This window comes from Protopterus annectens, chromosome 9.part0 (genome assembly GCF_019279795.1).
Source record: "Protopterus annectens isolate FY-2018-M chromosome 9.part0, PAN1.0, whole genome shotgun sequence".
In the NCBI taxonomy this organism is placed as follows: Eukaryota; Metazoa; Chordata; order Ceratodontiformes; family Protopteridae; genus Protopterus; species Protopterus annectens.
In genome coordinates this window covers 589,622,476-589,649,467 of record NC_056743.1, presented here as the reverse complement: position 1 = coordinate 589,649,467, position 26,992 = coordinate 589,622,476, and the positions used below count along the sequence as shown (strand labels likewise).

At 38.1% G+C, this 26,992-nt stretch overlaps 1 protein-coding gene across 1 annotated transcript in view; it reads right to left on the bottom strand.

Moving 5' to 3' along the window:
- LOC122811351 (prenylcysteine oxidase-like) overlaps nt 1–26,992 on the bottom strand; it is a 175,289-nt gene that overhangs the window by 113,324 nt on the left and 34,973 nt on the right. Inside the window, exons 3-4 of the mRNA XM_044083131.1 lie at nt 20,934–21,108; nt 3,723–3,934 (exon numbers count right to left, since the gene is read on the bottom strand). Of these exons, the coding sequence (XP_043939066.1) occupies nt 3,723–3,934; nt 20,934–21,108 (387 nt within the window). The remainder of the gene's footprint in view (nt 1–3,722; nt 3,935–20,933; nt 21,109–26,992) is intronic.

The following is a 26,992-nucleotide window of genomic DNA, read 5'->3' as shown; positions in this document are numbered from 1 at the left end:
CCCAATGAGGAGACCCCAACAGCTGCAGAAGACATGGCTAACCCCTGGTCCATAATTGCTGTATATGCTACACCAGAGGGATCCAAGGTAAAAGATGAGTGGTCTGAGGAACAAGCTATGGCCACAGCAGACTCACCCATCCTCAGCCGGCCTTAGGCATACGCCACCTAGGAGGCTGCCTAGGGCGCCGCTCTAGCAGGGGCACTTTTTCAGTATTTATTTGGTGTAGGTAGACCAGGATGGGGGCGCCGGGTGGTGTGGTGGGGGGGGGTGCCGTGGAGCCCTTTTGCCTAGGGAACCAATTGACCTAAGGCCGCTCTGCCTCAGCTGAGACACATTTATAGCTTACTGTGGTAGCAAAGATTGCTTGCTCAACTTTTTCTTTTTCGCAGCTGGAAGGACAGATAATTAGACTGGTAGTCTGTTCCATGGTCAAGCTGAAAACAGTGCCTCTTTCCCAGAGAAAACAAGCAGCAAGAGACAGTAAAAATTTAAAGTCTTTAATAAAAGTAACTTTTTTCACACAAAAACACAGTAAAAAGCACATAAAACAATGTCGCCCCGCAATATAAAATAAACACAATTTATCCACAGAAAAATGTATTTCAGTTACTTTAATTAACTTTTCACCTGACAGGAAAAAGTTGTGCTACCGTTTAAAAGTACAGTTACATTTTGTGACAGTCCATTAAAACACAAACTCCTAACTTAAAAATAACCTTTTTAAACAAGAAAGTACAATAAAACAAACATTTTTTTATATGCGGAAGGTTTTTTCGCCAAAGGGAACTTATCTGCCCAGCAAGGGAGCAGCACAAGCAGACTGCTGACCCTCGAAAGCCATCAGAGAAGCACTCTCTTCAGCAGGAAAACCCTGAAGGGCTTGTCATCCAAACCTGTCTTTTAGGTCAGCTTAGCACAAGCTGACTGACAGTCTGAGAACATGGAAGGTGCCCTGAAGTTTTGGAAGCTAGACAGCTGTTATATCCTTGACAGAATATAACCAGATATCTAAGGCTATTGCAGCAGTGATCAGTATTGTGAATGTCTACTACGTAATCTTGCTTGATACCATGGTATATTACCATTTGTGGGTAACTACTGTGTATGCCACTGACCTTTACACAAATGGAAGAATTTACTACACTGTTTTTTTTTTCTTTTTTGGAGGTAGTGCTTAACTTGTGTACACCCCCACAACACATTCCCATGTGTTTCTGTTATATACATCATGCATATTTTCACATTAAATCTTCAATAATGGGAAATGACTATATAGTTTGTCTGTTCCATGCATTAGGGAAGTATGTATAAACCAGTAGTAACACTTTGAGTAAAGACAGCCAACATCTGATTTGAAGTTTCTCAGTAATTTCTCCATATATTTCAGGTATAAATCACATACAAACTCCTTCTATAAAAATGATATGCAGACAAACACATGCCCATTATTCACAATGTCAATAGCAAAAATTTTTTTTTCTGTATGTTTACTCCAGTTACAACACACAGTTTTATCAACAGCCAACATATGTGTTCATTTCCTTCAATAAAGTTCTTTCAGCCCATCAACAATGGGCCCCTTGAACATCTACATACGCTCCTTTTCTTTTTTAATATCTGTATTAAACATTACATTTTTTTAAAAGTACCATTGGTAAACATACTGTAATAGGAAACTAGACAAACCATAACATTTGTGTTTGTCCTTTAACAATTTAAATTCACTCCAACATTACCCAGTTCTTGCTTACCCTTAAATTTCACTCTTCTTCTCCTGAACATTGCTCTGCATGCATTATTCCCACAAATGTATTTTATTTCGATGTAACTTGCTACTTCTCTTATCTAAAGATGCCACATTTTTTATTTTCTCTCCTATACAATATTCAGTACTTCAGTTACAATTGCTTTAGATTTTGATTTCCATTTCTAGTAATTGTTTTTTTTTACCAGTCAATAGCAGTAAACTTAGTAAACCTTTTTTATTTTGACGCAATTTACATCCTACATCTCAGCTCAAAATAATTATTTCTTTAGTTACAATTGTTTGCTCTCCCCTGGCAAATACTACATTTCAAAATAACATCAGTATAAAGGTAACTTCATTTTACATCAGGTAAGCAGATCTGAGTAAGTACTTAAACACTTGCATTACAAATAAAGGCTTTCAGTCATCTTGCTAGGAATCAGACTTCAGGTTGCTCACATTTTCATACGAGATAGAAGTAGCCAGTACAAATACTGAACCCCAAAACAAATGTAAACTCCTGCACAAGAGATGCTACCTATGATACACCTTTGCTTTTCATTTATGAATCATTATCTGTATGTTTCAAATGATGAAATTATAATATGTTATATGTATGCTTAAAGGTCTGAAAAGATGCTACTATAAATTAACATATATTCTAGCAATGCTAGCACCAAGAAAAAAATATATATCAAGCCATGTATGCATGTGAATTTGGGAAGTCATAATTCATAATAAAATTAATAAAGGGCATCTTCTAAAGAAGCTACATTTTATTCCAAATGACCTAAGACTCCCAAGATAACCAAAACAATTTTCAAGCAGCAACAGACAATTCTATTACATCACTCTTCTCAAAAAACAAAATTTTTCCCACAAATGTTCATCTCTAGATTGTAGGATGATTTAATTTCATGCCCAAGAATCCACCCATGAACTGCTACTTGCTGGCAAATGCTAGTGCCTATAATCTATGCTAGCATTCACAGGACAAATGATTTCCTTTTCCTGAAACAGTTCAGTGTGTTGACTTGGGTGCATGGTTAACAGGCCTTAAAACAGAATGAAATCTGAAGCAGACATAAAGGAGTTTTTTGGCTCAATTGCGATGTTACAGCAGCTTGATTGGTCATTGGCACTCCTTGACCACATGATACTGCTCGAAGGTATGTACTTCATCTTGCCATGTCAACTAATGCAATCATCAAAACTGGTCCCAGACTTGTGTGTTGTGACTAGGAATACATTACACTGCACTGCCCTATCACACTTTCACTAGCAATGCACCATGTTTTCTTGCACATTCCTTTATTCCCACACTTGGCCACACAGTGATCTCTTAAAGTGGGAAGCAGAAAAGCATGCACACCAAGAGGCTTTTCTTCTGGGTTGTGCTCAGTCTCAACACACTAACAACTTAAAAGAAACAATCTGTCTTAGAAGTTCCTCTACATTAAACTTTATCTGAAATCAAGCTGAAATTAACTTCTGCGGTGTGCTGCTGTGGTCCACTTGTTAATTAGCTTCTCACTACATGCTTGAGCACACGGACTTGGTGGCGGAGTCTCTTACAGAAAACTATGAACTGCAGACTTCAGAGAAAAAAATTACAAAAAGTGTCAGAAAAGCACAGCTTACGTTTGCTAACATAAAACTTGATCAAACACGGTCTGATGCTAATGATATAAGTATTCACTTGGCTTTTTCAGAAGTCTTGTTTCAAATGTTTGGGTCCTAATTGAGTTCATTGTGAAAATAAAAAACAACTTAACTACTCATTTATGGAAAATGATCAAAAGACAAAATCCATTACTCTGTAGTCTGGTAGGACCTGCACAAATGCACACAGGAAATGAATAACAAAAACAATATCTCAGCATTTGTTTCTATTGTGGCCTCAAAAACTTCTGTTTTGTTGTTAAATGTTTCACATCAAGCATTCATGTATATAACAACATACTATACTTACCGACAAATGCGCTGACATTTTTATTCTGACCATAGTTTATCCTCATCACTGGAGTAACCATCTCATCCATGAACTTTTGAGAATATCCAGCTTTCAGGAGAACTTCTTCAACAGTAGCCTGTGTCATGCTTATAAATTCATCACCTCCAAGAGCATGAAGCAATTCTTCCACTGTTGTGAAAGCATATTCCTGATGCTGATAGTGATATATCCTAAGGAACAGGCAGAGAAAAAGATCTGCAGTATTAACTGGTCTTACAGAAGACTCTTAACAACTTGGCAGACTGAATCATAAAAAGTACAATACAGTACAGTTTTGCCTATTAAATGATGCTATACATGGAGAATGGATTCAGGTAACATCAACTGCAGTAAAAAGGAATGTCAGGCTTACTGGAAAGCATAGGACACACATTTTTAATTTTGGAGAATATATGACAGCCCTCAGTGGACGCCATGGCAATCCAATACACTTTCTGCTAATGGTTATCACATATCCATAAGAAAGACTTTTGTGCAATTTACTCCCAGATGTCACAGGCTGCTACTCAAAATAGATAATGCTTGCATGGTCTTTTCTTAACCTGTCAAACAGCACTGCAACGTTTAAAACCTAAACACATTCAGAATATCTAAAGTGCCACAGCATCAGGAGAAGTCACTAACTTCTTTGTTAAAGTTTTGAAAAAGTATTAGGTGTCTGGTAAACATAGTTAAGTTCTGTAAAATATTGAACTCAAGGCACAAAAGCAAAATGTCAGGTAGCAATGGCTGGCCATACATATTCAGGAACAGACAAAATAACACGAAAGGACAGCTAATTTTTCTGGACAGATAGAGGGGAAGTAGTGTAAGACCATATCACTACAAGCACACACACATGCATACATGCACAAACACAAGCACATATTACAGACACACACACACACACACACACACACACACACACACACACACACACACACACACACACACACACACAAGCATACCGTGAATAAAAGCGCGGTATATACATCAGTGAACATTCTCATTGTGGAGTGCATGCAGGTATACTTGGTGACAGACATTTGCATTAACATGCATATAACCTGCCATGTAGCATGTAGGTGGGATGAGGGAATCTGAAGAAAAACATAAGGGGGCCCAGACAAAGCACTCAAACAGGAATCATCACCACCACAAGTCTGCCTGTATATGGTGTAAGATCTATAAATCTAAGCCCCATCTCACAACACAGAACAAGAAGATGATGTAGGAGCCATGACAAGAAAAACAGTAAATTAGGTGATTTGCTGCATTTTCCAGGCAATTGCACTTTATTTTCTGAAGTTTCAAAACTTGCAATTACCTGGCTCATAATTCTGATAAAGAACCAATATGGTGTTATAGCTTTAACTGAGAACTTGAAATAGTTGTAGATATAATTTTATTTATTTTGGTTCCGTGATAATTTAAGTACATACTGAATGAATAACAAAAAAATTTAATATTTTTATATTATGTAAATATGAATTTTAGCATGTCACAATTTTTTTGTCAAAGGGTTTCGTTCAATTTCACTACGTCTGCTTTGTATACTAATGAGTTGTTTTCTTGTTTTCCTGCTTAGTGGCTTTTCTTCCTTTTTATTCTCTGGAGTGCTCCTTCCCTCAAGGACACTGAAGCCTTGCTCAATATAGCTTTCACAGTTTAGACGTTACTAAAAGTTGAACAGTATCTAAGTTGCCATAAAAGATTTAGTCATTGTGCTGTTTCCCCCAACAGAAGTTTTAGTATTCCAGCAGACCAAGGGTTAAAACAGTACCTTCCTGTCACTTCTTTATAGACAAAGCACCCAAAAGTAGCTTCTGGTGGAAAAGTGATATATAGCTCCTCCAGAAGTCTGACATGCCTTACAAGACTGACTTGTACTATATCAGCTGGTCAACTCTTTTAGGTGATGTAGAGTTTGTTTTAGCCAGTTAAAATACGTAATGTAATTTAGTAAATCTCTGATTATTCATAAGCATCATTAATCAACTCCATTATTATTCCCTCTCCTCGTGCAGGCAAATCAAACAAATAGCACAATATTCTCACACTTTAAATATAGTAATCCCCTGGTTATAGGTGTCATGTAAATTTAACTGTTCTAGATACATTTATTTACTATCTGTGTTTTACAATTACAAATAATGCTGAATGTTTTAATGTGTATGAGTTTTACATGTTGTACATACTAGGTTTTATTGATGTGTTTGAGCTTAATATCCTGTAAATAATATATAGCATCTGTAACATGGCGATCACCTGTAAAGTTATATAGTGCAATTTTACTGAGCTCATTTAAAATGTATGCAATATAATATGTACAATATATATGTAGTAATATACTATAACGTGTATAATATGCATATAATATGATGTGGGGCCTGTCTCCCCAGCCTACAGTGAAAGGGGCCCTTTCCCAGCTGAAATTTCTGGGTCTATATCACAAAATCGAACTTCCAAAATGTTGAACACCATAAGTTCAAATTTGGAAGATCGAATTCAGATAACATCGACACTTCAAAACAGCAAATTTTTTCCCAGGGAAAAAATTTGCTGTTCCGAAAATCACACACATAACACAATCACACCAAACACCTTCAAAACCTACACTAAACCTAACATACACCACTATCTATGCACTATCCTTAACCCAGCCCTAACCCTAAAGTCCGTCACTACCGCACACTTACCTGACCCGCACCCTAACCCTAAAGTCTGTCACTACCGCACACTTACCTGACCCGCTCCCTAACCCTAAAGTCCATCACTATCACACACTTACCTGACCCGCGCCCTAACCCTAAAGTCCGTCACTACCCATTCGTACACTTACCCTGACCCGGTCTGAAAATGCCAAAGCCGCAGAAGCGGCCAACTGAATTCTTTCCCTGGGAAAGAATTCTGGTTTCCACGGCTTAGCCATTCTCAACTTTCGAACTACCAAGTTCAGCCCTCCAGTATTCGGCGTTCACATTCGATTTCGTGATATAGACCCAAAATATCCTGCTAAACAAAGGCAAATAAATTGGTATAGAGAAAAAGTGTTAATTCTGGAAAGTGTAAAAAATGGAAAAAAAGTCTAGTTTTTTTTATTAATGACACACAAACTGGCAACGATAAAAAAGTGGTAATAATTTTGGGAACTCTAACAAAAATGAAAAAAAAAAGTCTGATATGTTATTAAAGTTAAAAATACATATTTTCCACAACACAATTCGTACAACTAGACTAGAAGCAAGTTCAAACTCAATTAACCTTTCAAATACATAAAAAGTAGTGAGTTAAAAGGGGTAGCAAATACAGAATGGAGCCTACTGAGCAAATATAACAGCAGCCAGTTAAGGTATGTAACAGACAAATGTAAGAAACTCTCTCTAAAAACATTAAGTCTACCAGTATTTGAATATGACTGTGATGTACAAATACAGGACTACAGTAGAAGGGAAGGGTGTTCACATGAGTAAATAACCCACTATCCTATACATAGCTTCAAAGAAATCCTGAAAGCTCAATTGTTTCCCATGACAAAGAATACAGTTTATCAAACATACGAGGTTATGTCAGACCTTAAGAAAATGGATACCTTAAAACATATGTTCAGGAATGCTGTACATGAGGAATATAAAACAACAATCATATAACAGGTTAAGAAACCTAACAAAGAAAGGTGAGTTGCTGTCCACAGATAAAAAATACATTTAACAAAGATATGCAGTTCAAGAAGGGTGAAGGGGAAAGGCACTGTCAGACCCAGATATACTATTAAAGAAACTCCTTGATTCTGTCAAAGAACAGAGAAATAAAATTAAAAAAAAAGCCATGTGTGACTACAGCACGCAAGAGAAAAAAATTACAGATTAGACTAAATGCATTGTGAGGAACATTATTCAAACACTGGATTGTGCCCATCAAAAGAAACAGCTGTATAAAGTTTAAGAAGAGCTTCTTTGAAAGTGGGAAAATTTTCCAGAAATTGCAAGTAAAAAATGAAAAGTTAAAAAAAAAACTATAATAGATAATGTAATACAAATAGTACAGAAACTCAGACATACACAACAAAGTGGCAGAATGTCTCAGAAAAGCAGCGACTGTCTGAAAGTTGCAGAAAAACGACTGTCTGAAACAGGAATCCAAATGTGTACATGCAACAAATGATGGTGAAACTAATAAAAGTCCAGAAGCAGGTTGTACTTTATGCACATACTAACTGCTCATGTACAAGTTGCTTACAAGCCAAGTGACTGTGCATGGGTTCAAGTGAGAACACACTGGAAGTTAAACCTATGACATCTAAATATAGCTCAAAGTTGGTGGAACCTCATTGGTAGTATAGGTCCGCTAGATGTCCTTGCAAGCCATTTTAAGCCTTTCTAATTTTCTTTTTGGTGCTTGAATTAACCTATTCCATTTGGTGTTAGACTGGGTTTACCCATCCCATGGTCAATAATTATATACTACCCCTAGAGAGAATAAACGGGCTCATATCATAGATAATTTGAGGATGACCCATGCATAGGATAAGACTTCTAGGAGCTGCATCTGTCCATTAGTAGTATAGAGGACAGTCTTGGGGTATACTTTATATACATAAATATGGACAGAAATGAGCTTTGTTTTACATGGATGGAGAGTCTGTTCCAGAACAGCAGTATCTCCTGCAAGATAAACTTCTCCCTCCAAGCCATTCTGTTTATGTTCCAGAAGTTTAGATCCCTAGACCGAGTATTTCTGATGCCATCTGACTTACTTATTTGCAATAAATCTATCAGTATCAGGTCAGATGCTACCTTGTATGCCAGACACAGGTCACCTCTTAGCATTCTGTAGGATACTGAGCATAGTGACAGGGCTTTGCATCAGTTCATGTAGAATATGTTGTTTAGATCTTGTATCCTTTTAGTAGGGTAACTCTGTGGGTGTTTCAGTTGCTGCATGTGTCTAAATGGATAAATTCCACAGGGGGCATTATACTCAATGATTGGCTTAATAAGTTCTGAGTAAAGGGGGATACTGACATCTGCAATCTAGACACAATCCCTTTGTCTATAAGCTGTGCAATATAGAAGAACTTTCTTATGACAATGGACACATTGGTTAAAAGTTACGTCACTGTCCATATAAGTTCCCAAATCCCAAACAACTGGGTCAACTCTTAAGAAGCGTATTGTCAATGTGAAGCTAGGCTTGTAAGGGCCGTTATGCTATTAGCCTAGTAATCTCCGATGAATCTATGTAATAGCTCCCTGGACGAGTAAATGCCTTCCCAAAGGATACGATAATGCATTTTTTTGGCATTTAGTTTCAGTCCATGATTTTGCCACCAGTTATTTAATTGGAACAAACCTTCCTACAAGACGGTCAAGTCGTTTAGAGATTCATTGACTACTGCTAGCTTGCAGTAGCCTGCAAACTTAATCGACCAGAGCTCTTTGATACTGGCTTTTACTTCAGAGAAGTAGATAGCAAAAAGGTGAGGTCCTAGCACAGAACCCTGGGGGACTCCATGGGGTCTGGTCTCTTTGTGGAGGTAACTTCCCCTATTCTGATTTCCTGCATCCTACCTGTGAGCCAGTTGGCAATTCACTGAGTGACATACGGGTTTATTCCCAGTTTATTTACTTTTGTACTATGCTTGAGTGGAGGATTGTGTCAAAATCTTTGACCAGGTTGAAGTATGCAGTATATACAAATCTCGGGGGTCTTGGGCCCCCATACTGGGATGTCCAAGTAGACTTGCTGCTTTACTGTGTTTAACAGGATTTGTTTTGATATACAATTTTTTTAAATGAGCAGCTTGCAGGAAGCACATATGAATTGAGAAAATGGTACTTGATGTTATGTAGTGGATCCCCAGAGGTTAACAGTAAAGCCAAGGAATCTTGAAGTAAAAATGCTGACAGACTCAATAGTATTCATTAAAATGCTAGCAAGTTAGATTTACAAATTAAGTACATAGCTACATCTGCAAAGAGAAAACACCAGAATAACTGCCTGTAAACTCCACAATGCTCCTTCCGATGAAAATTTGAGGCAGATGCAGAAGTGAATAATAGTTGAAAAAGTTATCTTCCACATACTAGATAGAATATAATCCTGTCATACAGCAAAGACACTAACTACTAGAGATTGCTAATTCTTAATGACTATAAGGAAGAAGGGATAGCGAGATTGCAAACTATAAAAGACAGTACAAACAAAATAAAAGCAAGTGCAGTGTCGAGAACAAATACTTTAAAAATGCAGATAGTGAGACTAATTACTGTCATACCATCACACAGGTAGAGAACAGTGTAACTGCTCAAGTGTCTGATATAACAAAAAACAGGCTGGTCTAATGTCAGTGCAGATATTTACAGACGTAGGTCTGTAAATATCTGCACTGACATTAGACCAGCCTGTTTTTTGTTATATATGAATCACATATGAATTGTCTCTGTTGTATGTAGATACAACAGAGACAATTCATATGTGATTATAGATGATACAGGAGGCACAAGTAAATAATCAGCTTTGCTCAACACTAAGCCATATATTTTCAAGATATCAAGAGTCCCATAAAAACTGAGCAACAGGGACAATCTATACACAAGACAATGCTTACTTTTAAAACATTATTCTAATGATTCTTCCAAATCTGATCCTTCTCCTAAATGTAGTGAGCGACATTCTGCCCAGCAGTATTCACCCAGCTAGGAATCATCATGAGTAGGACAGACTCCCCAAAAGATCACATAGAACTATTACCAAACCTGTCTACTTAAAAATACTACAAGCTAGATTCAGAAACAGTGGCATGCAATGCTATCAGAATGTTTCTGCAACAGCAGAGTATGTTGTGCTACCCAGGCAAGATTCAGAGATACACCTGTGGATAAACATCACGACAGATACAATTCCTGAATATAAAACTAACTTCTTAGCACATCATGTCATGGTGTCCATAATTTTCCTCCAGCTCCAGAGTGCAGTGCATATGATATATTCCATGACTCTACTTTGGAAGTTCTAAAGGCAGTAAAGTGTTACTTTATTGTCAGTACACAACACAAGGCTGACAGTACTCTCCATACAAAGTTCTGTTAACTTTAGATGACAGGTAATTGCACAGCATGAGTTGTATAAATGTGTACACAATGCAATTCATTTATTAATCGCCAAGCATAATTCAAATGCTAGATTGCATTTAATCAAACTGTAAATGCTTAAACACTTTGAATAGCGCACCCACATATGTATGTTAACTTGCATATATGGAAATAGGCATGCTACACAGCAAACAGTACACAAAATGCATTTAAGTATATAAATAATAGTAAAACACTGGAAAACATAGTACAGTACCATTAAAACAAAATGCCTAGATTCCCTCATACAGGGCATCATGTGCATTCAATGCATGGCACATGCAGGCCCCTCTTCCACCTTGTCTTGATTCTTGCTGTTTGAAGATACCAAATTATGCACCAGTGGTGGGGCAACAGTCACAGGCAGTGGTAGAGGCTGTAGGTATGGCAGATGCTTTATCTGAATGCATACAGAAGAGTGCGCCAGGATGGCATGAGTCATTTGCCACAAAAATGAAGGACAGCAAATAATCCTGCAGTGCTATCTTCAACTTGCCTTTCGGTTTACAGATGTTGCTACTGGACACTGATAGCAAAATAAGAGCCAGATGGCTAGGCATACCCACAAACCTGCTTTGCTTTGGCTGTTTCTCAAGCATCCTTGCCAAAAATATTCTGGCCCAGATCCTGGATCACTGCCTGATGTACACCTAGTACAGCTACTGGGAGATCAAATCCGCTAAGATCCTGATAAAATTAAAGTGGAGTTTAAAAATAGGTGGAAATAAAAGAAAGGGAGATATGGTTAAGAAGTAACAAGAATTACTTAGAGGGACTGACAAATGTTAAAGTATTGCAGAATAGGGGGAATCTCACTACAAGAAGAGGAGCAACTGCAGAATGCTAAACAGAAAATAAGGGATTACCTTGATAATAAGCATAAGTTTAGAATGACTGCTGTTAAGCAACAGGTTTTTTTGATAAGTATAGCACAAAAATTTTTAGCACGATGATTCAGGCAACAGAAAGTAGAAAGGGCTGTCACCAAGCTTAGGGAGCCTATAAGAAGGAAGATAACAAGGCATCCTGTAGAAGTATTAGAAATATTTTGGAAATTCTATGAAAGTTTGTATAAAGCAGAGAAATATGGAAATCAAGAAAAGATACAAATGGAAATGTTTATGGAAGAATTAAATATGCCAAGGTTAGAGGTAGAGGAGGCTCAATTACTAACAGGATACGAGGAGATGAGATAAAAATGGTGATGTATAATCAATCCACATGAAAGTTCCCAGGAATAGATGGCATTCCTGTAGAAGTTTGGAAGCTAAGAGGGGGAATAAACTGATAAAGCTTTGGAAGGTTTTGTTTAACAGTATTTTAAGAGGAGAAGTACCAACATCCTAGAAGAAAGTGGTGGCATCTGTAATACCTAAAGAGGGTAAAGATCCATCAGATCCAGCTTCGTACAGACCCATTTCAATACCAAACCATGATTATAAAGTGTTTATCTCTATAATGGCTAAAAGAATGACAAAGTGATACCAAAATTGATAAATATAGACTGATGCGGTTTTGTGGAGGGGAGGCAACCATTTGACAACATTAACAGAACACCGATGATCCACAGGGAAGCAGAAATTAAGAAAATACCACTGTTGTTGGTGGGTCTTGATGCAGAGAAAGCATTTGACAGAGTAAGCTGGTTCTTTACGAGTAGAGCAATGGAAGCATTTGCATTTCCTAATAAAATTATAAGGTTGATTAGGAGGATATATTTGGGATCGGAGGCGAAAGGTAAAGTGGGTGGGGGTCCTCTCTGATAATCTCTGCTTGAGCAGAGGCAACAGGCAGGGGTGTCCCTTCTCCCCTTTGTTATTTGCATAATATTTAGAACCATTGGCAAAGAAAATAAGGGACTCAGAAATTCAAGGATATAATTGGTATGACAGTCAAGAAAAGCTGGCTTTATTTGTAGAAAACATTATTTTATATTTGACAAAAGCAGAAAGGGACATTGCAGTGCTATGGAACATACTGAGACAGTTTCCAATCTTTTCAGAATACAAAATTAATGAAGCTAAAACAAAGGCACTAGCAGTAAACTATGTCTAAATATATGAACTGGTTCAGCAACAGCAATACTTATAGGGACATGATAAAATGAAGTACTTAACAGTATGGATTAAAAATGAATCCAGTGCGGCAGCTAAGGATATGTGGGAAGAGACTAAACAAAAGATAATACAAAAACTGAGAAAATGTAAGCTCTGTTATATGGATTTCGATAGCAAGATATAAGCAGTTAAAATGTTTTTAGCCCCTTTAATTTTACACACAGCTCAGGCATATTGTTTATCAACCAGAGGAAAAGTTGTGGATAGCATTTTATAAAGAGCTGAATGATTTTAGCTGGGGGGGGGGGGGGGGGGGGACATCACGAGTCAAGTGGTATAATCTTATTTTTCCAATAGAACAGTGTGGATTGTTACCTGATTTGAAGGGGTGTTTCAAAGCTACACAGTTAAGGCTCCTATACATAGCACAAGCAGAAAACTATAATTCAAAGTGAAAAGAGATGATGATGAAACAAGGGGGAAGCTCAAGAAACAAGTACAGACTGGAACTTTGGATGCAGACCTTAAAGGAGACAAGCAAAAACCGTACAGAATATTATATTCATAAAGTAGCAGAATGTATACTAAAAACAAACCGACAGGGGAATGGAGAAAGGAGATTCTGCCGATAGGGGTGACTATAATTAGGCAAGAGGGGGCTAGAATTTATTTTAGAAAACTGGCAAAGGAACCAAGGTTGTTGTTGTTTGTCTTTTGGCTTTTTCCCGGTAAGGGGTCGCCACAGCAAAACTCCAGTCCGCTAATGATTGGCAGTAGATTTTTACGAAACGCCGAAGTGCCAGCTCGACGCCCAACCTTCAAAGAAGGCACGCCCATTTACGCACACATGTCTTTCGAACACTACCTAACTGCGGGGAGGACATGCAGACTCCACACAGAAGGCGCTCCCAAGCCACGCTGAGAATTGAATGGGAGAACCTCTTGCTGTGAGGTAACAATGCTACCATCGTACCACCGCGGAGCAAATAACTAGAGAGCGAATGGTAACAGAATGGGAAGACACCAAGAACTTATTTGGACTGCATGTTAAAGACTGCCTTCCCTATCAAGGATTGATATCATAGTATAAGCAAAGACAAAAAAATAGGTGGTCCAAAATAAAAACCAGCACTGGTAGAGTTTTTAGTAGAATCTAGAACAGAAGTTGCCATTAAGAAAGGAATAATTAGTAAAGCATATAAAATATGGCATGATAATTATAACAATCAATCAGAGGTGGTTAGAAAGGATTGGGAAAAAAGATTAGAGGAGCAATTCACAAAGAAACAATGGAGGAATATATATATGTCTTCCAAATATACAACAGAGTATAGAAGATTTGCTTGGAAGTGTTTACATATAGTGGATATAAAAACTGTACACACCCCTGTTAAAATGCCAGTTTTTTGTGATATAAGAAAATGAGACTACAATAAATCAATTCAAAACTTTTCCCACCTTTAATGTGACCTATAACCTATACAGTTCAATTGAAAAACAAACAAATCTGTCAGGAGAAAAAAATATAAAAAAAAATAAAAATCGTACAATAAGCTGGTTGCATAAGTGTGCATACCCTTAAACTAATACTTTGTTGAAGCACCTTTTGATGTAATTACAGCATTCAGTCTTCTTGGGTAGGAGTCTTATCAGCATGGCACATCTTGCCTTGGCAATATTTGCCCACTCTTCCTTGCAAAAGCACTCCAAATCTGTCAGATTGCGAGAGAATCTATTGTGCACAGCCCTCTTCAGGTCACCCCACAGATTTTCTAGTGGATTTAGGTCTGGGCTCTGGCTGGGCCATTCAAAAACTTTAATTTTCTTCTAGTGAAGCCATTCTTTTGTTTATTTGGATGTATGCTTGGGGTCATTGATGTGTGGAAAGGTGAAATTCCTCTTCATCTTCAGCTTTCTAGTAGACGCCTGAAGATTTTGGGCCAAAAGTAACTGGTATTTGGAACTGTTCATAATTCCCTTCACCTTGACTAAGCCCCAGTTCCAGCTGAAGAAAAGCGACCCCAAAGCATGATACTGCCACCACCATGCTTCACCTTGGGGATGGTGTTCTTTTGGTGATGCAAAGTGTTTTTGTGCTAAACGTACCTATTGGAAATCTGGCCAAAAAGTTCAACCTTGGTCTCAACAGACCATAACACATTTTCCCACATGCTTTTGGGAGACTTGATGTATTGTTTTACAAATTTTAGCCAGGCCTGGGTGTTTTTTTGTGTAAGAAAAGGCTATTGTTTTGCAACCCTACCCCACAGGCCAGACATATGGAAAAGACAGGACATTGCTATTACATGTAGTACACAACCAGTACTTGCCAGAAATTCCTGCAGCTCCTTCAGTGTTGCTGTAGGTCTCTTTGCAGCCTCCCTGACCAGTTTTATTCTTGTCTTTTCATCCATTTTGGAGGGACGTCCAGTTCTTTGCAATGTCACTGTTGTCCCATATTTTCTCCACTATTTGATGACTGTCTTCACTGTGTTCCATAGAATATCCAATGCTGTTGGAAATTTTTTTTGTACCCTTCTCCTGACTGATACCTTTCAACAATGAGATCCCTTTGATGCTTTGTAAGCTCTCTGTGAACCATTGCTTTTGCTGTAGCAGGCAACTGAGTAACTGTCAGGAAAATCCTACTAGGACAGGTGAACTTTATTTAGCATTAATCAGAGTCTTTTTAATTGATGGCAGGTGTGTACCCAAGAAGACTGAATGTTGTAATTAAAGCAGAAGGTGCTTCAACAAGTATTAGTTTGTGTGTACACACTTATGCAACCAGCTTATTGCACATTGCTTATTATTTATATTTTCCCCCAAACAGATTTGTTTGTTTTTCAATTAAATTGCACAGGTTATAGGTCACATTAAAGGTGGGAAAAGTTTTGAAATTATTTATTGCGCTCTCATTTTTTTATATCACAAAAACCTAGCATTTTAAAAGGGATGCACTTTTTATATCCGCTGTAGGCATTTTTATATACCAAGTAGATGCCAAAGAATTTCTCTTCAGATAGACAGCAAATGTTGGAGGTGTGATGGGGAAGAAAAACGAAACTGGGATCATATTTTCTGGGAGTGTAATGAGTTGGCAGACTTTAAAGATTCCCTGCAGACTGCTCTGTCGGAGATGCTGGGTGAGCAAACTGGTATAACTAAGGAAATTATTTTTTTGAGCTACGATACAGAATCGGAATCGCACAGATATAGTAAGGCTTTGATGCATCTAATTAAGATGGCTGCCGAAAAAGCAGTTACTAGAAAATGTAAATCAAAGCCTAAACCAACTTTACTAGAAGTAGCAAAGATAGTAACAGAGACAAAAAATGGAACTGATATCTTTAGAAAAGGGGAGGAGCAAATTACATAGGAAAAAATGGGAAGTGTGGGATCAATACATGCAGAATAGGAATGAAGTTTAAAAGAATGCAGAAAACTGAATGAGCTATGTAATGTTTGACTGACAATGACTGGGTATATTATAAGTGATGTATAATGTTTGCAGCTGCAGATGTGTTGGCATGGTTTGTAATGTACAATGTTTGTAACTGAGATTCTGTCTGTATGGTTTATTTTCATTTACATAAATGTAAGCTTGCCTATGTCATACATGATAATTTAATAAACATGTTTTTTGTTTTAAAAATGCTAAGATCTGCATCACCATCTGCTCAATGAGAAAACAGTGATGGAACTCTCTGGAGACCTTTAATAATGAATTCAGTCTTCCAGTTTACCCACTCCCTCTATTTGTACCATCAGGATACTCAAGTCCTGCCACCCCACACACTCCACTGCCTCCTCACTTCCTGCTGTTCTCTATTCAGCACCACCTGCTATAATGTGGCTTCTCCATTTTCCTCCAGAGTTTGGGTGACCGCCTCCCTTTGCTTTGAGACAGAAATCAGTATCAGCGTACATATACAGCAATTATGCACACCCAGAAGACTATTTCTTTATCATCAGAATGGTGGCATAAACACACATGCCAAGCAGAGGAATTGATTGCAGACCATGTGGAAACCATATCATCATATATACTAGTGCTCAGCGTCTTGTGTGGCTCGGTGGTAGATATGGTGTCATAGCACAAATAAACATATAACAAATACAGTGTTGCAATGTTACCATTTATTATGACACAAAAGACTTAAGTATAGGTACGTGTCAAATTGGACATGCATGGACAACAGTATTAAAGGTGTGAAGTAATATGCAACACTAGTGACATCTGCACAGTTCAAACACAGTTCAAGCCATTAATTATATATGGGTATGGCTACTGATGTACAATAGCACATGTAGTTATGGCAGTATAGAAGTGTGCAGTTAACATACATACATGTATGTTTTTATGTGTGCATCCTGTCTATAGCATGCATTCTGCATCTGCCAGCACAAAGATTGTTGTGCAGTGTGCTCCCATGTGTACTAGCAGTGTACAAACCAACACAAGTGTCCACCTTTGAAAAAGTCATGTGTACCATCACTGCCTACACCAGTGCACTATGTATGCAGTAGGTATGCACATGTACATTACATCTCAGCTTTATTACACTTTATCAGTACCACAAAAGTACAGTTTAGCATTTCCTCATCACAGAAAAATGTACTGGCCTTTTTCAAATGATAAGTAAATGTCCTTCCTCAGCTAAGTCATACAGCCATCATGTTGTTAGGTTTTCCCATTAACTTGCATGGCATACTAGCATATATGCTGTACACATTAAGATTATTTATTCTAAGGCAGTTATTGTAACATGTGTAAGTGAACATTTACAAATATCAAAAATGAGTGCCCTCAAAGTGCGCATTTGCACACACACACACACACACACACACACTCGCGTGCATATACACACACACACACACACACACACACCCTCCATTGGAATACAAGGTGTAAAGAAAACAATGCATAGCACGAGAACCATTCTGTAAAACACTAGATGCATAATTTATGAGCAATGCACCACTGCAGGCAACACTATAATGAAAATGTGCATGCTGCAGCTCACAGACTGTAGTGGCAGTCCTATGCACACCTACTGCACACTTGCAGAGTACCTATGGCACTTACTCCACATACACCGCTATATAACACTTCTGCACGCCCACAGGGTACCCACAGCATTTAATGCATATCAGTAAGCTCAAACACTAGCATGGAATTACCTCCTGCACTCCCAGAGCACAAGTAAAATGTACATATGGAGTTTACTAAACATCGGCAAGCTCATGCACCAGTATGGAACACCCTTGCACACCTACCTACAAGTTACCCTTAGAATTTATGGTGCATCAGAAAGCTGAAGCAGCATGACATTCAGTCAAGTGCACATGGCTGCTGCTCACCAGCATACTGGTTAGCAACATATCTCAGTAACAGTCCTGTGCCACACATGCTGCTGTATGACTGCAGATTATGTCTGCATTATACAGACATTGGCCCCCAGAAAAATAACAGCACACAATATTAAACAACTGTTAGTGGTGCATATCTAAAGCAGACTTCCATGGTGCACCTAAAACATATCACACACTTGTTCATACAGAGCTGACTGTGTCCACTACACGTGCACTGACCTTCTCTTTGACCACTGCTGTGGTCACAATCAGAAATGGCTGTTACAACAGCTGCCATGAGACAGCCTTAAGTTTGGGCTGCGATTTAAAAATATAATGGCTTATGGGTTGCTCAGTATGCATTTGTGTGTGCTAGTTATTATTTAAATAACATCAGTGACATGTCATCACTTTAGAACTCATTGTATTTGGTATTTATGACATCAGAGCGGTAAACTCCAAAAAGTTAAAGGCAATTTTTTTAAACTACAGATAAGCGTGCTACCCCCTTTTCTCTGCAATGTGCATATTACTGCGACTGTAGCAAACAAAGACTTGTTTGTGCATTTCACTTATTAAGGGAGCGTCTGCTATCAAGAAATTGAAAATTAATATTCTGGAGGAAAAAAATGCAGTCATCCTTTACCTCCTTTACTATACACCATTTGTTTGCTTCATTTTACCACCTTGCAGCTGACCATTACCTACCATCAGGGCCTCTCTTTGTCCATCAAGTCTACTGAGCACCCATATTCCTCCTGTGGACTTACTCTCACCCATGCTTGGGGTCAGTGAGGAAATCAAGGCTTCATGATGCAGTGTCATATTGCTGCTGAGTAATTCTGTGCATGCCCTAACTTCCCCATTCCTGTGCATGCCCTAACTTCCCCATTCCTGTGCATGCCCTAACTTCCCCATTCCTGTGCGTGCCCTAACTTCCCCATTCCTGTGCATGCCTGTAACATGAACTAAGAGCTGCTACACTCCATGCAGGTTCACTGACAGGACAGAACTTGGAAGTGGATGGCATGATGGTAAGGGAGGAGGGTGGACTTCCTGTATATCCAGGAGACAAGATGGAAAGGCAGTGTATCAAAACCACTTGGCTTGGGATGTACTAACTGGGAGAAGGCAGACTAGAAATGGTGTGGGGATTGTGGTGAAGGAGAGTTTTTAGAAGACAGTGAAGGATATCATTAAAATAGGTGACAGACTCATGGCGATCTGACTCCAGTGCAATGATAGGGCAGTATTCCTAATCTCAGCACATGCCCCACAATAGGGTTTTGATAGTGAGGAAAAGACTGTATTCAGACAGCATTCTTTTGAGCCAGGATACTGGATCTGAATTGCCTGGATATAACAAGGCTTTACCAAGTTTACTGCTACTGAATAACAAAAAAGCAATTACTAAAACAAAATGGAAGTCAAATTCTTATCCAACTATAACTGCAATACTGAATACTGTAAAGGAAATAAAATAAATGGATGTAGGATCTTTAGACAAGGGAAGGAATAAATTACATAGAAGTAAATGGAATTTGTGGGAACAGCACATACAAAATAATATTCTGTTTCAGGAATGAAATTTAAAGGACAGCAGGACTTGAGGAATTTAAGTAACATTGGAGTGAATGATAATCATATATGTTGCAGGAAATGAATGAAAACACTTAATAATGGTTTGTTTTCTTTACTATAACTGTATGTGTACCAATGTCATTAAAATGGTATGAATTAAATAAAGGTGTTAAAAGTATCTGAGACACACAAAACTGACAGATTTGTAGCCAAGATGTCTGCCTACTCAAACAAGTCCATTCCAGTCTGCCACTATTATAAAGAAGTAAAACAATAATGTGACAGTAGGACTCTCACCAAGTCCTGTTTCACTTCATGCTCATATCAAGGGCATTAATTAACCAACAGTTTCCTTATACACTGGCCCCCTTAGTCCCCACCGCTATATAGAGCAAAGTTATCATTAAGCAGACCACAGAGGATAATGACTGTAGAATTAATCTTGTGACTCACGAAGGATAACAGAAATATATACATATTTTAAAATGTTATCTTGTATACAGATATGCTAATCTGTGCAGACATATGCATAATCAGTATCAGTTATTTATTTTAATTATTTATCCTTTGTTGACCAGGTTAGTCCCACTAGGCTTGTAGCCTCTTTTCAGGGAAGACCCGAGATGGTATTTATACTGTTAGGGGAAATTTGGCCAGGGGATCAGGGAACTTACTCTACTCATTTTATAAGTGCCGTGGGATCTTTTACATCCGCTTAAGCCACTGCCAGCTCAAGCAGATGGGGCCTCTGTTTAATGCTTCATCTGAATTAAAAGCAGAACTTCTTGTTTTGTAACAGAAAATTATGTGTCTTGCCAGTTTTAGTTGCGCAGTCAAGAAACCACTAACTGTCAACATTTCCAAGTATTCTGATTTCTCCATAAAAGCCAATTGCCAAATAGTAAGCATAACAAAGTTGAGTGCAGTTGCAGGACAATTATAACACCAGCTGTACTTTTATGTTTCTGTTGTTACTGTGATGACATCTATAACAATACTTGCAATAATAATAATAATAATGTCATAAACTAATAAAAATGTTACAGAACAGCTTTCTGGATTACCTTGAGAATTTTTCCAGTATACCATTCAACCATATCTTTAATCGGATTAAGTTAAAACCATAGCGCCACTGTAGTTTGAGAACATTAATAAGAAATGAACTGCTCTCCTCAAAGGTAAACTTCTCTCCATTATAGATACCTACACGACCAATATTAACCTGTCGTTCTTTTAGACCTGGGAAGGAAGAGACAATATAACTAGAAAAACTTTCCAAATGGATTTAAACTGATTTTGTGCACATTATATACTCTTCAACTGAGTCAGCACTAATGCAGTAATACTACCAAAACAATAGTCTAAGCAGTTTATGCATCTGAATGAATCAACTTGCTGTAACTCTAATCAGCAATGTTAGAATGTCCATCTGACCTTGGAACAAAGCCTTGTATAGCCTGGGGTACTCATTTGTTAACACAATTAATCAAATAGGCATACCATGTTATCTTTAAAAAGAGTTGTCTCCACCGTTTATAAGAACAGCATATAAAGTAAAGTGAGCTGTGCATTTTCATATTAAAAAAGTAGGCATTCAGCCAAACATAACTTGCTTACAAGAAGCACACAATATATGACCAATTAATAAAAATAAAACATGAAACAACCAAATCATTGCTTCAGTGAATGTTTTTAATAGTAAAGGAGTAGAAAAATAATTAAATCTCTTCATATTTGTATTTTTTTCTTACAAAATATTTCCAAATGATGCAAGATTGACATTGCTAGCTTTACTGTATGCACCATGTCATAATAAAAGTCCCTTTTAAGAATATTTATAATGGGTGGCTGGAATTTAACTTTAAACAAATTAGCAGACTACATTTTGTTTTGCAAGCTAGCAAATGTAAAACTAAAGTTATACAGCAACTTATGTTAACATTTAGTCTGTCTCAAGACAAGAAATTAACTTTTATCCTCATATCTATGAATCATGGTATAGGACTTATTTTTAATCTAGTGTCTAGTCTGCAAGAAACTTTCACTGACAAGAATATAATGGTACCTACATTTTTTTTCTCATCATTCAGCAGTTTTGTTCAACATCTCATAAACTGGATAAATGAACACAGTTAAGAAATGGAGGCTTACTCATTCGCTTACAGATGAAAATTTAAATTACAAGATTATGCAAATATAAAGAGTTTGTCAGGGATTCCAGGATTTAATTTTATCATTTAAGAAGTGAAATGAACATCTCTTAACTAAGATATTCAAAGAAACAATTAGCTTGGCTGGTAGAACAGCTGCAAAGCAGAGTTGCTGCCACAGTTCTTGGTTCTCCACTGCCCCAGTTTGTTTGCTAGTTGGAGTGCCTTCTGTGCAGAGTCTGCCTGTCCTGTTTGTGTCCATGAGGTTTTTGACCGGTGCTGATTTTCTCCACATACCAAATACACGCTTGCTGTAAATGGAATGGTGTTCATCTAAATCTCGTATAGGTGTTTTTGCCACATGACAGTGTATATGTGTGCTTTATGACAGAATGGCATCCTAACCATGATTACTTTCTCCAGCTTGCATCTACTGACTACTGAGATAGACTTCAGGTTCCCTGTGACCCTGAAATGGATAAAATGAGTACCGCAGAATGAATTAATTAATTAGCCTGGTTTCACTGAATTCTAAAGAGAAAACAGAACAGAAAGTGCAACAGATGATGACTTTAAAATTAGATAATAAAATAATGGATATTGATGAAAAGATTATAGAATTAGCCTTAAAATAATGTCAGACTAAACTAATAAACTAATTTCCATTCATATAACAGAGTACTCAAAGTATGCAACAAAAGTGTGTTTGGTACATGCCAAATGGGGTCCCATTATCAAGATCTTTGGCAAACATTCTTAACTTAAGAACACAAAGTAATTTTATCCTAGTTAATTAGGATACTAATCTTTATGTCAGTACTATGTTACTATATGTCTTTTTACTAAAACCTACACTTACAGTCAGAGAGGTCAAAATGCATATACAAAAGTTAGCAATTATGAATATGTGTCTAGTTACATCGATTCTGTGCTTGATGACAACAGGGAGTCATCCAGTACGTAAAATAACTAAAGAAGTGATGAAAGTTATTAATAGACTAAAAGTTAATAAATTGTCATGGTCTGAGGGAGTCACAACTTTTTTAATACCTTTGGATATTAGTACAATTTTGGTAGATGTGTTTAATCATCCAATACTTTTGTGTTATTACTCATAGGATCATAGGATGTAACTAAGCTACTGGCCCTGAGGCCCTCAGAAGCCTAGCCAAAAATTTAGCCCATGTTCCAACAAGTCAGCACCCTATGCCACTGTCCAGCAGGGACATAGGTGGAATCCCAGGGATGCAGTTTCTGTTCCCCATCCAGTTATCCAGATTTTGCTTAAAAAGATTTAATGAGGTACTCTACTTTACGTGGAGAGGTAGTCTATTCCACCAAAAGGGGAGTCTCTGGGACACAAATCTGTCCCTCTAACAAGTCCTACTGATGTCACAGACCAGGTTGAGGTCGTGCATGCGAGTTACTCGAGTGGAGCTTGACTTGTGGATATGCAGCAGTCCCATCAGGGTGGGGTCTGAGATTTATTAAAAATTTCTCATCTTATTTTGTTATTAAATGAGAATATTATGATACATGCAGCAGTATTTAGCTCCCCACAAATAACTTATCAGCTGCCACCAGCTTTTCTCTTTATTCACCAGGTCTAAATTACCAGCCTTAGCCTCCCCTACGCTCTACCCAACCCATGTCTGAGGCCAGTGAGGATATCAATAACACTGCTGCAGTGTCATACTGCGGATGGGGCGTGTGCTGTAACACCTCACTTTGCAGCAGCCTTATGAACGCCACTATCATTATCTTTCTAATCCTCTGCTTTATTTAAACCGTTATCATCAGTTTATAAATTAAATGTACATATCCAACTATTTTAAAGCCAATGAATGGGCACTTTAATTTATAGAGGTTTGAACCTTGGCTCTAGATGATTGTCATGGTTGAAGTGACACGCTGATCCCATGTTCAAAAAGGGGAAAAGTGGTTATGGGTGGATGGATCTAGAATATCAAAGATTAACATCAAAAATATCAAGATTTTAAATATCCCTTAGATATTCATAGCTTCATTACTCTCAAGCTGTCTAACACTTTAGAATTTGCAAACAGAGATTTAGATAAATGAGGAAAGACACTTTTAATCCCTCTAGCTAGATGTATTGTGCTAGCTAGATGTATTGTGAAACTGGATACTTTTCTTAAGACTAGTTTACAGCATTACTAAATCTAGTATGAAGTCTATTTTGGAATAGTAAAGCACATAAAACTGTTACATCAAAAATCAAAGAGAAGATTGATGTTGCCAAATTTTAAATTATGTTCCCTACTCAGTAGATTAAACTATTGTCAATTAATCTCAGGTCATATGCATTAGAATGCTACAGAGTCTTACATGGGTCACTGTTTAAAGGTTAATATGCTAAAACTATAGTAAACCTAAGATTTTTTTCACAGTTCTCATTTCATCTTCTCCATGCACTAATTTGTCAAAATGAGTTATCACATTATTACAGAGGCCAAGCTCTAATGGAGAGTTGAATATATTCAAATGATTTTTACTACGTCAACCACTTTCCAGTAATCTTAATATTATGCTGAATGCATCTTGAATTCAGAGTAAGTTTCTTCATTAAAATTTAAGGAATTTATGTTATTATATATGTATGTGTGTGTGTGTGTGTGTGTGTGTGTGTGTGTGTGTGTGTGTGTGTGTGTGTGTGTGTGTGTGTGTGTGACTTATATATAGAATTTTGATCAGGTCACTGGTTGCAATCAAATTATTAATGTGTTTAAGAAATGGATTCAAGATATTCTCCTCAAGAATGAAGCTTGCCATACACGAACCTACACAGAGAGTAGAGCAGGAGGGAAAAAGACAGAGAGAGAAATTCAGCCAGCCAGGATGGACAAATAGTGGAAGGGATAGGATTGCAAGAAGAATGCAAGAGGAATGAGAAAGGGATCAAATGTATCACAGGGAGTAAGGCAACCAAGTACAGACAGTAAGGAGGGCTGGAGTGGATAACAGAAGTGGAGAAGTAAAAGCTGCAGACAGGAGGAACAGAGCACACAGAATAAGTGAAACAGGCAAGAGCAACTATGGGGAGACTGAGTGGCACTTTGATGAATGCAGACTCAATAACTGCAGGGAATAAGAATTTGGGCAGGGATTAAAGGGGAGACCAGATTATACTGAAATTGATCTCAGGGCTCAGACACAGCAAGACTTGGGAGAAGGTGACAAAGGTGGTCATCAAGGCAGGTGGATACATGATGTGGTGCACTTTGGCACCAAAGACTTCTCAAAAACACCTGTAGAGGTGGTAGCAAGCACAGCAGGGAGGTAACAGAGAGAAATCAGGATAGAGGGTTGGAAGAAGTATTCTAAAACGTGTTACTTGTACCACCAGCCCGTGCCCTGAAGAGAGAGGATTGGGGAGTATAATGACTTGTGGAAGCAGTGAACAAGGAAGAAAGGCTTGGTATTAGGGCGGATGGGGAGAAACTTGGCACAGGAAACAGCTCAAAGCCAGGGACAGGCTTCATTTCAGTCGTAAGGGACAACAGTATTTGAAGCTTGGCTAGAAACCGTTGAATGGATTGGGGAGGACATGTAACAGATGATGCAGAAGTGACAGGTAGTTAGGCTGCAGAAATGATAAAAGAGTAAAGAAACAAACAGTAGTGACTTAGAGAATGGCTAAGTAATATTACTACATAATGCAGTATGGGTGATTTGCAATTAGTGATGCGCAAGGGGCAGTAAGCACTGCTGGTATCACAGAATCACAGGCCACTGACAACAGAGGGATGGGACAAAGAGACACCAGGATATAGGCTGTTCTGGAATAACAGAAAGGTGGTAGTGGAACAGCAATCTACATGAAGGAAAGCATAAGGTGTGATGTGATGTTGGAGAGGAAGAAGCACGTCAAACTCAGAATGGGGCAAGGGAGCTTCAAATGTGAGGTTAGAGAGGGGGAAGCACACAAAAAAAATCATAAAAGAGGCTATGCACCCAGGCAGTTAAGGAAAAGTGTGGTGGGGTGTGCTGGTGGACTAACACAGAACATGCAACAGCTCCACACACATGAAAGGAGGAAGATAAGAAGACAGCCTGGTGACATACAGGGATAAAGCCCTAACTACAACTAAAGTGACTAGAGTTGGATTAGTGGCTTGGGCATCTGACAGTGTTGACAGGGAAGATGTGTGCACCTATTCTGGTGGGAAGGAACCATGCCTTGCATCATCTCTCTACAGAAGCTTTAGCAGAGACCAGAACTCAGAGAGATTATGCTGGGGGGGGGGGGGCAGAACAGATGTGACTGTCCTATGGGACCCAGGATGAAGCAAGCAAACTACATCTCATTATACACACATCCTCAGACTGACTTTGGCACATTTGGGGTAGAACTTAGGGCCATCAAAAACCCAGCTTAGCTAAAGTAAAATAATTCCAGCTTCCTTGCTCATCTCTCAGATGCAAGGAAATTGCAAAGCCTGTATGGATTGGGGGGTGCTTTCCATCAGGAGGGACAAAACCTACCCAGCAAAGGGTTATGCTGGGGTGACTTGAAAGCAGTGGCACAGGGAAGAAGCTATGGAAGAAGACAAGGGGATATGAAGTCAGTGGTAAGATAGACTTTTCGAATCAGGACTTGACTAAAATCCTCTACCTTAATGGGTTCGGCCAACTCATACAGGACTGTACCATAAAGAACTTCTGAATGTTTTCTTAGCTAAGGTACAAAGAGTAATGGATGACTAAGAGAAAGCATTAACCAAAACTGAATGTGCTACTATGTGGTTTAGACTGGGTGAAGGATAAAAGAGTAAATGTATTGATGTAGGATTTTACAGGAGTGGATTACAATAATCTACAGGAAAGAGTCAAACACATTTAGAGGACTGGGGACATAATGATGGCATAAACAAGGGAAGAGGTCAGGGATGAGGAACTCAGCACTTTGGATAAGAGTTTGAGGAAGAAGCAAGTTAATAAAGACCGGAAGG